This window comes from Vipera berus (assembly GCF_964194415.1).
Source record: "Vipera berus genome assembly, chromosome: 3".
Taxonomy (NCBI): Eukaryota; Metazoa; Chordata; class Lepidosauria; order Squamata; family Viperidae; genus Vipera; species Vipera berus.
The window spans coordinates 68,414,104-68,426,829 of NC_138204.1; the positions used below are offsets into that span (position 1 = coordinate 68,414,104).

General features: G+C 37.0%; 1 protein-coding gene across 3 annotated transcripts in view; it reads left to right on the top strand.

The window, feature by feature from the left end:
* NFIA (nuclear factor I A) overlaps positions 1 to 12,726 on the top strand; it is a 323,674-nt gene that overhangs the window by 257,070 nt on the left and 53,878 nt on the right. For all 3 annotated transcript variants that reach the window (XM_081325217.1, XM_081325218.1, XM_081325216.1), the window contains exon 7: positions 6,743 to 6,868. In XM_081325217.1, coding sequence (XP_081181343.1) covers positions 6,743 to 6,868 — 126 coding nt within the window. The remainder of the gene's footprint in view (positions 1 to 6,742; positions 6,869 to 12,726) is intronic.

Sequence of the window (12,726 nt, forward strand, 5' to 3'; positions counted from 1 at the left end):
AACAACAACAACAACAACAACCCCCTGCTCAGGCACGAAACCCTATACCATTTCAGGCAAATGGCTGTCCAGTCTCTTCTTAAAAACTTCCAGTGTTGGAGCATTCACCACTTCTGGAGGCAGGTTGTTCCACTGGTTAATTGTTCTAACTGTCAGGAAGTTTCTCCTTAGTTCTAGGTTGCTTCTCTCTTTGATTAGTTTCCATCCATTGCTTCTTGTCCTGCCCTCAGGTGCCCTGGAGAACAGCTTGACTCCCTCTTCTTTGTGGCAACCCCTGAGATGTTAGAACACTGCTATCATCTCACCCCTCACCCTTCTCTTCGTTAAACTACACATACCCAATTCCAGCAACCGTTCCCTATATGTTTTAGCCTCCAGTCCCCCAATCATCTTCGTTGCTCTTCTCTGTACCCTTTCTAGAGTCTTGACATCTTTTTTACATCGTGGTGACCAAAACTGGATGCAGTATTCCAGGTGTGGCCTTACCAACTATTCAGCTTTATATTGATATTTCTTAAAATAACTAAGTCTGTCTTCTTGGATCTTCATTTACATTGGAGCCAGTGCTTTGATAGTTGTTAACTGGCAGGAAAACGTAGGCATAATAGATGAGAATTTTCTTAAAGAAACCCAGTCTTTTGGTAGATTTAGGTTTATTCAGTACATCCACAATGATGCAATAGACTGTGAAACTGGATTTTTGTTGCATTATTTTTGTAATGTTTACATGGCAGATAATGGTGATAAAGATACTTTTATCAACTTAAGAATGAAGCCAGGAATGTATAAAAACAGCCCTCCACTCCAACTTGGTGTTGCACATGTATTTAAAAGAATTCTAACTATGCTACACAAATAGAAGGCATTAAAGTTCATCTGATAACTGAGAGATTTTGCCAAAATAATCATTAAAACAGCTTTATTTTGGCAAGCCTATTTTCCTTTTTTTATTGTCCTTAGTTTTTTCCTCATTAGTACAAGCAGGTAAAAATTATTGTGTCTTTGGTCATCTTCTCACTTTCCCATTTTTTCAGTCTCTCACAGAAAACAAAAGTTGTTCCAAATTATATCCTAAACCACTACAGCATCTAGGTGGGGAAATTGTCATCTGCCAGTTCCACTACCATCAGCAAAACAGCAGGAAATGGATGCTCCCTGCATGATTAAGATAGCATCATTATTATAGGCTAGGCTACATTTCTGATTTATAATGAACATTTCTTTCTGTTGAAAAGCATGTTAAACAATGCCGGTCATAAACATATATCTGTGTAATTTCAGTTACTATTAGTTAACTTCTGGTCAGATGATGAGCATGGAACTATGTGGTAACAATTCAGAAACAGATAAAAGTCTCTTTACTGCCCGCTATCCAATTTTGAGAAATTAATTATGAACTTGTTGCACAAGATTCAGTATCAAAAATGATTCATAGTTGTTGGAAACTTTGGGAGTCAAATTTAAGTAAACAATTGGATGACTCAAAGCAACCTTTACAAAGATCTCCTTTAATGCAGAGTTAAATTTTAAGATTTTACAACACTGTTATGTTACTCTTACAAGAATCTCATATATAATTATTCTGCAAAGTGTTGCAATCAAAAAGGGACAAAAGGGGAAAGTAATAAGTGATCTAATTAATTCAAAAGTAACAACGCTCATTGCCACTAAATTACCTTACTTCTTTGGCCTTCAGTACCTCTGTTTGGAATTGCAGTATACAAATTATGAGACATGGGTTCCTGATCCAACCCAGTCTCATCATCCATGATTTTTTGCACGTCAACAAAGAGAGCATAATTGCATTTGGCTAAATACAGTTACAGTCATCCACAAAGACTGCTAATGCATTTAGTCACATGGAGTCATATACCTCACATAAGGCCTTGCTCATCCCAAAGAGAAGGCAAGGTTTGAGGATATGCCTCCATCTGATCTGCATTTATTTATGGCCTAAACCAGGGGTAGGCAACCTTGGCTCTTTTATGACTCATGGACTTCAACTCCCAGAATTCCTGAGCCAGCAGAGCTGGCTCAGGAATTCTGGGAGTTGAAGTCCATGAGTCATAAAAGAGCCAAGGTTGCCTACCCCTGGCCTAAACCCTTCTTTCTACTTGCCTCAGATCTATAGCTTAGATAGAACAATATTCTGTTGAATAATAAGCACTACTACATGGCATATTAGTCAGTTTGGTTTTATTTTGTTACTCTACTTTCATCACACAATCCTTTCACAGAGTGTCAGAATCCCTTTTATGTCAGTGGAACTTGTGCTTTTCAGCCTCTTGAAATTACTCGGTTTTGAAATGAGTCTGATTTTCCAGTGAATATTCAAAGTTTTATCTCCATTTGCAAGTTTCATTTACACTGTTTGTCCCAGGTAGGTAAACATTTAATCAAATATGGACTAGAAAAGTAAATCAGATGCTGATTTAAATTAACAGAGTGAAGAAATGAAAGAGACCATGCTAAGAAATATCAGCAACCTTAACAAAACACAGGGTACTAAAATGGCCTCCTGGGTTTTGTGTTTTTCTAATTATAAATGTAGCCATTTCTCACAAAAGACATTATCAAATGTCTGGAATAACTTTAGAAGAATAACATTTATTTTAGATTATTCTTAAAGCTTTCATTCTTGCATGCAGGTTCACATCTGTATTTTACTAAGCCATCTGATTTCACCTTCAAACAGAATATTATTATGGTACACCAGAAATGTTGCATTAGGCTTCTATTGATTTGTGCAGTACAAAAAAAGACAAAATAGGTTTATTTTATTTTATTTATTTATTTATTTATCGACAGCGCAATACAATGCACATAATGCTCCTTCTATTTTTCTGCACAGTAACAATCCTGTGAGATAGATGGGCAGAGAGAGGATGACTGGCCACAAATCACCCCAAATAATAATAATAATGTGCAATGAACCATAATAATAATATTAATAGCATATTATATGGAATATTGGGTATTGGAAGAATCTCTGAAGGACAGTGAAGATGCACTGAAGCTAATATACCTGAGTACCAGAGAGACAAACTGTTTTACAAGAAAGACAAATGAAGAATAAAACAAGAGATGTGACAAGGCAAAGTATTGCTATATTACTACAATAGCAGGCAAAGGAGATAACAACAATGGCTAAGAAAAATTGAAGAAAGAGACAGAGGGGCTAATAGCAATAGCACTTAGACTTACATAGCACTTCATAGTGCTTTATAGCACTCTCTAAATGGTTTGCCGAGTCAGCATATTGCCCCCAACACTCTAGGTCCTCATTTTTAATTCTGATTGCACAAGACCAAGCCTTAAAAACAAAGGCATACAAAGCCCAAATCAAAAGGAAAGCAACAGGCAGCAGATTCTACCTTTGCAAAGAAACTGAAGAAACACTGGACCACCTGGTTAACTGCCTCAGTAGTACAGACTGATTACAAGCAAGGGCATGACAAGTAGCAACAATGGTGCATTGGAAGATCTGCAAGAAATGCCATTTGCCTGCAAGCACAAACTGGTAGGACCACAAAATAGACCAAGTAATAGAAAACGAAGAACCTACAGTGGTCTGAGACTTTAACATTCAAACAGACAAGCACCTGCCACAGAGCACCTCCCACAGAAAGTCTGGATAGTGTGCATGGAGACAGCAAAAGAGAAGAGAAAGAACTGGAGAATACCACAAAATACAAATACCAGCAAATAGAAGTAGAATGACTGTGGGAAAGGAAGCAAAGATAGTGCCGATAGTAATAGGTGCTGTGAGTGCAGTCCAAAATAATCTGAAGCACCACAAGCATTTTTCCAGCATTGCTAAAATCACCAACAGTCAATTACAAATGGCAGCTTTACTTGGGACAGCTTACATCCTGTGATAATACCTTTAACACCACGGAACAACATCTGCCTATCCCGGGTCCTTGGGAAGGACTTGACAGGTAGATAAAAATGCCATATCCAGTCTAAACATCTGGCCAGCCATAACTAGTATATTTTGTGGGTGTGTTAATGTAATATGTATAATTTTTATAAAACCATGCTATGTATATATAATGTTTTTTTTAAAAAAAATTGAATAGAATCGTTGGTTTGCTACATCAAACAAATAATTCATAAAAGTAGATGAGAGTAGCTGGCCAACTTTGTGAGAGTTCAGAACCTAACCAGGGTTGTGCCTGGTTATTTTTTGAATGCGAATTCACTAGAAAATACCAGTTCATTGAGCTAGACTGGGAAGTCGAGCAACATTCTATAAAAAGGCAGTGACAAATCTCTTGTATATTGCTGTCAAGTAAACTACATGGTTGTGTCCATGTGGTCCTTAGATGTTGGGTCCAGCTTGAAGAAGATTTTAACATTTATATGTGTTTGCTCAGAAGTCAGTCATTTATGCCCTTTCGAAAGGTTAAATTGGTTATGGCTAACAACAGTAAACAGGCAGTAAACTGATAATTTAGCATTTGATACTGTGTATGCATTTCCTTATGACTTCACATACATTATCTTAGTAATTCTTGTAAAATTCTATGAGATAAAGCTGTGTGTTGATAGGGATCTCTGATTTATAATCAAGCAATGGGAAACTGCTTTCTCAGAAGCAGATCTCGGTGTATGAAGTTACGTTTCTGCCCCGGGTAAATCTGCATAGCATAGCAGTTTGGGGGCTACTCATCACCAACAAATCATTATTTACACTATAAAGTGTAATTCCCATACTTCCGTAATTCAAAATTTAACTTTCAGCTCAGTTACATCAAGGTCAGTTGAACTAATATAGCCATTTATGATCGTATTATGACTGCAGCGTTAAGAACATTTACTTCTAAGATTACACCTCCTCGAACATAGTGAATCTCATATGAAAGTAAAATTTCTGACATTACAGTGAACCCGTAAGCATGTCTATTTAGAAATAAAGCACTGTTCAGTTCAGTGAGTTTTTAATGGCTTAGCTCCATTAAAAGGACCTCATAATGAATATCAGCAGAATTTCACAGCAGGAGTTGACCTGAGCTGGGTTGTGTGGCATAGAGCCTGGGTACTTGAGAGATGTCTGTCTTCTATAGTGTCTGCCTGTCCTATATGATCAAAGAAAGTTGCCTTGCTTTGGGTGCTGAGGATTAAGCCATGTCATCTAGAGGGATTTGAAAGTAGTCCTTCCTTGTGACAGTGCCTGTCTTCCACAAATGTCTGTTCAGCCTCTACCATATCTGCTTTAAAGTAAGCTCTAAAATATATCTCCTCCCTCAGGCCAATCTGAATGGTAGATCTCTCTTGATTAAGAGTGAAGAGAGAGATTGTGGTTCCCCCCCCCCATTCTTCCCTTGGAGTGATTGGAGCAGGGTATTTGATTTTTCTCTATTATTACACGTTTGCAAAGCCACCCAGAATTATTTTGGGGGTTGGATAGACTAGAAATTGGAAATGCATGGGTAGATAGATGACAAGAAAGACTAAGGACCTGCCCTTTGTTCTGGCCTAACCATTCCTTCCTGGCCTGTGCTTCATTAAATTTTAGGCCTGCATCTTAACACTGTATGTGTGTATCTTTATATATGTCTATCATGCAGTAAAATTGCTGAATACAACATTTCAAAGCAAAAGATTAATAAGTTACTTTTCCATACTGGTTATTTCCTGAACAGATTTGTTCGATACAAAGAAGGCATAGTGATCCAGGAGTTGTTCCATGTGCTAGGAGGGCAGTGTGTGTGTGTGTGTGTGTGTGTGTGTAGGCAGTCTTACTGGAATATTGGAACAGATGGACAAAGAGGCTGGGCACAAGGGATCTTCCTGTGGTTCTGATAATACTAAAGCTGATTTGTTTCAAGTGATGTTATAAAGTTCTCAGTATCTTAGACAGTTTGTTTTCCAGTAAGGATTTTTTTTCCAGAAGTCAACACTAAGTAGGAGAAGAAAGCGTGTGTGTGTGTGTGTGTGTGTGTGTGTGTGTACACATACTCACATATAACAACATTCAAATTACAGCATGCTAAATTGATTTGGGAAACGACCTTTTAACCTGCTATACAGAACAGTCTTTCCTAATTCAGAATGTGGTGGAATGAAGCTCAGTTGATCATAGTTGCCGGGAGTGAAACAAGATGTGTACTGAACGAAAGATTGGGAGCAACTAAAAGAGAAATTCAAGAATACTGTTATTCCCACAAAATGTTTCCAACCACAGAAATGCTTTTTACAGAACCTTTTGCAGCCTTCATTCTGTTGCTTGACTTGTTGTAAACTACTCCAAATTCTCAGAGACTATGAAACAAGCAGGAACTTGAGAGAGAAGTGTTTACTCATTCTCACAGTCCAATCATTGAGGTTCCAAACCACTGAACTCTGTTGACTTCCCTGAGACATTTGTAATACCTGTTCATAAACTGGAGAGAATAAACGATAGAACGATCCCTTAAAAACACAAACACATCTCAAAGTAGCGTTTATCGATGGAACTTGATAAGAGTGATAATGAATGAGGTGCCAGTTCCTGCCCTCAGAGATTTAAAAAAGAAAAAATATGCCTGCATTTTAAATGTGCCTTTCTTTACCTTGGCGGTAGCCGCCCATTCTTCCCAAAGACAGTCATAAATAAAAGTAAGCTTGCTGTTGTATGCAGTTTAATTTGTCCTTTGAGTTTATCTATTTGCTTTCGCACCCAGTTTCCAAATGCAGAGGCATTTTTTTTCCTGTGAGCTAGCATTATTAAATTGCATGTATCAATCATTCTTGCCAGGATTGCCATCGCCAACTACATTAAAGAAGTCAGAGAAGTCTGGTTTCAGCAGTCCCTCGCCTTCACAGACCTCTCTTGGAACGGCCTTCACCCAGCATCATCGACCTGTCATTACAGGACCCAGAGGTGAGGCTTTACCAAAACATCCATGACCTCTTGTTCCATGGCGCCTTTGTCCTCAGGTTGGGATATATGAGAACATACCTCTTTGGGGCACCAGTGTGGTGGCTTTTGAACCAAAAGTAGACAAGGGCTTGTTAATTTTGTTCCCTCATTTGAACCTAACTTAGGTTGCTTCATGGCAGTCTCAGGAAGACAAATGGAGAGGGTTCTAGCTAATCGATGAAGTTTTATGATTGGGAAAGATAAACATGTATTTGTAGATGGATAGTTACATGCAGTTATTTGTGTCTGGTTCAGTAAAAGTAAAAGGGACGCGGTGGCTCAGTGGGTTAGGACGCTGAGCTTGTTGATCAGATGGTCGGCAGTTTGGCGGGTCGAATCCCGAGTGCCAGGTAACAGAGTGAGCGCCTGTTGCTCGTCCCAGCTTCTGCCAACCTAGCAGTTCGAAAGCACGTAAAAAATGCAAGTAGAAAAATAGGGACCACTACGGTGGGAAGGTAACAGCGTTCCGTGTGCCTTTGGCATCTAGTCATGCCAGCCACATGACCACGGACAAGCGCTGGCTCTTCAGCTTTGAAACGGAGATGAGCACCGGCCCCTAGAGTTGGAAACAACTAGCACGCATGTGTGGGGCAACCTTTACCTTTACCTTCAGTAAAAGTAAAACCATAACCTGGATGACTGAGAATCTCCACAGACATTCAGTAAAAGTGGCATTCTGTTCTGTGGCAACAGAGCTTTAAGTCCTCAGCCGTCCATTAAATGTCATTTTATTTTTAATAAGTAGTGTTCACTCTGAGTTTTTAGCCTCTTTACTGTGAGTCTTTTTAAATGGTTTATAGTGTTCTGGTTATTGGTGTTTGTTAGAATATTTTGTGACTTAAAATAAAGCAAACTGACTCTTGATTTCCTGGGGCTGAATAATTACATGAGGATTTTCAAAAGTGTAATATATAAAAGAAAAGTTGCACTGACCACACACACATACTGTAGTAGAAAAATGAGATGCATTTGATTTCCATTTGCATAAAGTGGTTTTTCACTTTGAAAATCTATTTATTCTTTGCTTAAGGGGCATATGTAACATGTCTTTTACTCTTGATAAACTTTCTCATTAAAAATGACGAAGTAAAACAGATACTTGTGACATAACTTTTCTCCCTATTGCAGTATTGTTTTTTCCCAAATATATAAATTGTATATACTTAATTACTAGGATTCATATTTAAAATAAAGAAAAAGTTGAGATATTATTTTCCTTAAAGCTAGTTTTATGTGTCTACTCAGACTTATTATTGTGGGGAATCCTTTCAGGTAATTAGGTATAGGTATCAGTCTTAAACGCTTGTTGTAAATGATTATAATATCAACCTTAAGCTCACAATAGAAGTTGGCTAAGTAATCCTCATAGCTTTCAAACAAAATCACATTCTGCTGGAGAGCTAGATAGACTTATTGGCTGTCAGTCATGTAGCCTGTTGCTTGTAAGCCCACATATATTTTAAAAACAGCCTTGATAATTGGTGATAATAGTAAGGTATTCATAGTATCAAAGTTACATTAGCAGTATATTCAGCTGTACACCAGCTGATTGCAGAGTCTCACCCTGAAATTTGAACAAGTTATACTCTCAACAGGAATTGCTTCCAGAAGATTTCCATTGCTAATAGGACACTGCATGAAAATCAGATATGGAGCTCAATTGATTTTGGAAAAGATGGTTTTTTTAAAAAAAGAAGAAGAAGAATAACACTAAAGATTCATTCAGCTTTCATGGGCTTTTTAGGGATCTGTTTTTGGCCAGATTTCTTGAATTGATGTTCCTAACTGTTGGCCTTTTAAAGAAAAATCTTAATTTAAAAAATCAACCAATGGAAAATCTTGTTACACTTTTCCATAGAGCACTAATGTGAAAACGCACTTTTTACTTCAAAAGCAGCTGCATTGAGCAAACTCACCTCAAACCTTTATGGCTAAGCTGCATTTCTTGGCCTCCCAATTCAATTAAGAAGGCTGAATTTAATCTGTATTGCTTCTTTTATTCAGCAAATCTAGATATAAGGTCATTGTTAAACAAGAATAAGGTGAAACCTTGAGCAGAAATTTTAACAAGATAGGATTTATGTTTTTGCATCTTTGACTCTTCTAATTAAACTTTAGGTGGATCTATTAGAATTCTAGTGGGAAGGGGACAATTCCCCCCCCACACACACATACACACTTGCTACTGTAGTACATATTTAGGCTGCTAACAATAGTTGCTTTCTTAATATGTTTTCAGATAAGTTGAATTCCTTAAATTCAAGTTGAGGTTTCAACCATCATGAATTCCACCCCAGTATTTGTATTCTGCCCATAAATTAGATTTGGAGTGACAGTTGACTCGAATTATGAAGAGCCCCATGATTACTATTCCACACGAACAGATAAGAACTGAAGACAGAGAAAAGACCATTGTATGGATAATACAGAAACAATGGACAAAACACAGACTATTCTAGGCTGAACAGCTACTTTCTGTGCAAAGCAAATTTATGCTGTGACATGTGCAGGCTGACTGTACATCCAGATTATATAACTTCTGATCAAATATGATGCAGCTGGAGAGCTGAAAGAAAAGCAGAAAAGCATCACTTGCAGGCAAAGAGGAAGTGTCCTGGTGGGCGGATGAATAGATGGAAGGAAGGATGGATGGATGGATGGATGGATGGATGGATAGCTAGCAAGTTTCTTCAGGAATACTCTTTAATAATAAATAAGGCCACGTAATTTTTATGCTGCACATTTGGAGGTCACAGTCAGTTAGCAATTTTGAATGCAAGGTATTTTATTTATTTGATTATTTATATCCCACCTTTATTATATATCCAACATATCTTCCTCCTCCTATTTTCTCCACAACAACCCTGGGAGGTGGGTTGGGCTGAGAGACAATGTGAGTCACCCAAGGTCATTCAGCTAGCTTTCCATGAGTAAGGTGAGACTTGAACTCATGGTCCCCTGCTTTCCAGCCTGATGCCTTAACCACTAGACTAAACTGGCTCCTTTATATGGTAATAAAATTAAGAAGCCAAGGATCTTGAATAATTTGATCATTGCTGTCAATTTTTTTTATCATCTGGGAAATAAAGCAAGTATGGATCAAAGCTGAATGCAATCCAAAATCATTAGAATCTTTGTTGCAACATACTGTATTTATCATAAAGAAAGATCTTGAAATTGCAAATTCTATATTGCTTAGTAAATGCTATATTTTAGATATTCTCCTGAAAATTATAGTATTGAGATTCCCAATGTGATGTCTGCCATGGTTACTTTCCTTGGCCCCTACCATATGCTCCTCATCCTGCTCCGTATGACTTCTCAATTTTTTAAAAAAAAATCCTTGTACTCTAAAAATGGGAATAGAGCATGCTGCAAAGAAAATAGCAGTTTCAACTGTATTTCTAGTAATGCCTCTGGCACCATATTCATTTGAACCATAAATCTCCTTAAGAAATAAAAAGGTATTGAATATATATTGAATCAATAAAAAGACAAAAGAATCTAGGAATGAAAAGGAAAACCGATGGGAGCCAAAAGGGAGAATTAATAAGAAAAGAGGTTGTTTTGCAAGATCTACATCTGCAGATTTTGTCTTGTGAGTTTTTGCTTTAGTATGTTTTTTGTGTCCATGACACATTAGAGGGATGCATTTGCCTGGTTTATGTGTTCATTTGTATATAGACATGTATAGTTCTGAATGGTATTTGTTCACTTTTTGTGAAATGGCTATTTTTCTGGGATTGCCACCATAGCCATTCATTGTTGAATAGACAAACTTCCACTGATTGTAAAAAAAAAATCTATAAATTTCAAATAAAACCCTCTCATCCTGAACAGTCACAGATCACCAGATAGTTGGCAGGCAGTAATCCAGTGGTCCATAGAATCTGCCCTCTTCCCCTCTTTTTAATTTATGTATTTATTATTTTTAATTATTATTTTTATTCATTTTTATTTTATTTTATTTATTTTTGTCAGATGCTGGACATGTGTTTATCCTAAGCATGTTTAAACTTAGTTCCTGATGAGTGACCTATTATCTCTGCTGACCTTTGGTTCCAAGCTTCTACTACCTCTTTCTATGAAGTAATACTTTCTAACATTACTTTTGAACTTCCCTCCTGTCACTTTGAGGTTATGCCCCCATGTTCTTGATTTTTTGCTTAATATTGAGAATGCTGCCTTCTAGAACCTTATTCACACCCTTAATGAATTTAAAGGTTTCAATCCTGCCCCCCCCCCCGGTTTCTCTTCTGTCCTCCAGGTTGTACATATTCAGTTCCTCAGTCTCTCCTCATAAGTTTGTCCCTTAGACCTTGCACAATTTTTGTTGCCCATCTCTGGTCTTAGTCAATCTTATCAATATCTTTTTTTTAAGTGAGTGAAATGAAACATTTGTAATTGAACTCACTCATATTCTTTTTTTGTCCTTATTGCTCTTGTCTATATCTTCACTTTTCCTCTGGTGAGTTTATTTCTTATTAAATTGTTGGTACTCTGTTTGCAATCCCTCTGGGGCAGGGATCTCTTTCTTTCATAAAATGTTTTATAGACTGATGTGTAACAGTAATTAATAATAAATTAGGTAATTATAATATATAATCAGGTAATACAAGCTTCAACTTGCAGAAGTCCAATAATTTTGTAAATTGGAATGGGATTTAATTTGACAGGAACTTTGTGCGAACCTAAGCTTTGAGGAAGTGCTCCAATATTTTTAACCTATTCTTCATTTCTAAAACATTCTCCTTTGGAAAGCATCAGATAGATTAAGATGCATTTATAGAAGGATTTTATGGCACAAAAAGGTGTGATTTTTAACTGCTGGACATCTGTGGTTCTTAAAGTAAGTAGCAAGGCAAAGGGTGCAGCCAAAACCTGTTCTACAGAGAGCTTCATGGAGACAGACATCTAATCTCCTGCTGCTCTCAATTTCATGGCACCTCAAAGTATGTTGGGTGAAGGACTCTGTACATTTGGTTAGTTACAAATGTCAGATGTGTTTATGTAGTCTAGAAATAACTTACCCATAGTAGACCATACATTGTGGAAATATTCCATTTTGTTTTCAAATAAAGACCTGTGTAAACTTACTCTAGATTTTCCAGCTTTCAGTTGGTGTGAACTGAATGAAAAGGATTTTCTTTTTTATGTCAAAGAAAAGTTTGGTGTAGTGGTTAAGGTGCTGGCTTAGAATTGTGAGTTCTAGATTGTGAGTTCTAATTCTGCCTTACACATAAAAGCCAGCTGGATGACTTTGGCCAGTCACTTTCTCTCCGCCCAACCCACCTCATAGGGTTGTTGTGGTGGGGAAAATAGGAGGAAGAAAGAATATTATATATTATTTGCCACCTTGATTTACCTTTGAATTAATACATGTGGAAGAAAATTAATAAATAAATAGTTAGATGCTTCATTCTCCATTGGATTTCAGGCATTAACAATGAAAGACATGTTGATACTCTGAAAGCTTCATTCATTAAACTAACCTGACTAGCTATTTAGGGTTTCTATTTAAAGTGGTACATTCTTGCTCTTGAATGCCACTCATGTTAGCAAGAAGCTTGAAGATAATTAAAACTGGAACTAAACAAAATTCAAGAAGCGTGTAATTGAAGTACTACCTTTATTGGATTTTAAAGAGTTGCCTTATGACACAGAAAATATTTAAAGAAGTAGCTTATTTAGTTAATCTATATGTAAGTGAACAGCTTAAAAGACTACTAGTCTAAATTAACTATGAAGCCCACCCACTGAGATTATCTCATAAAGGATTCTCATTGTTCAGATTCATTATGTGCAACCATTCAATAATT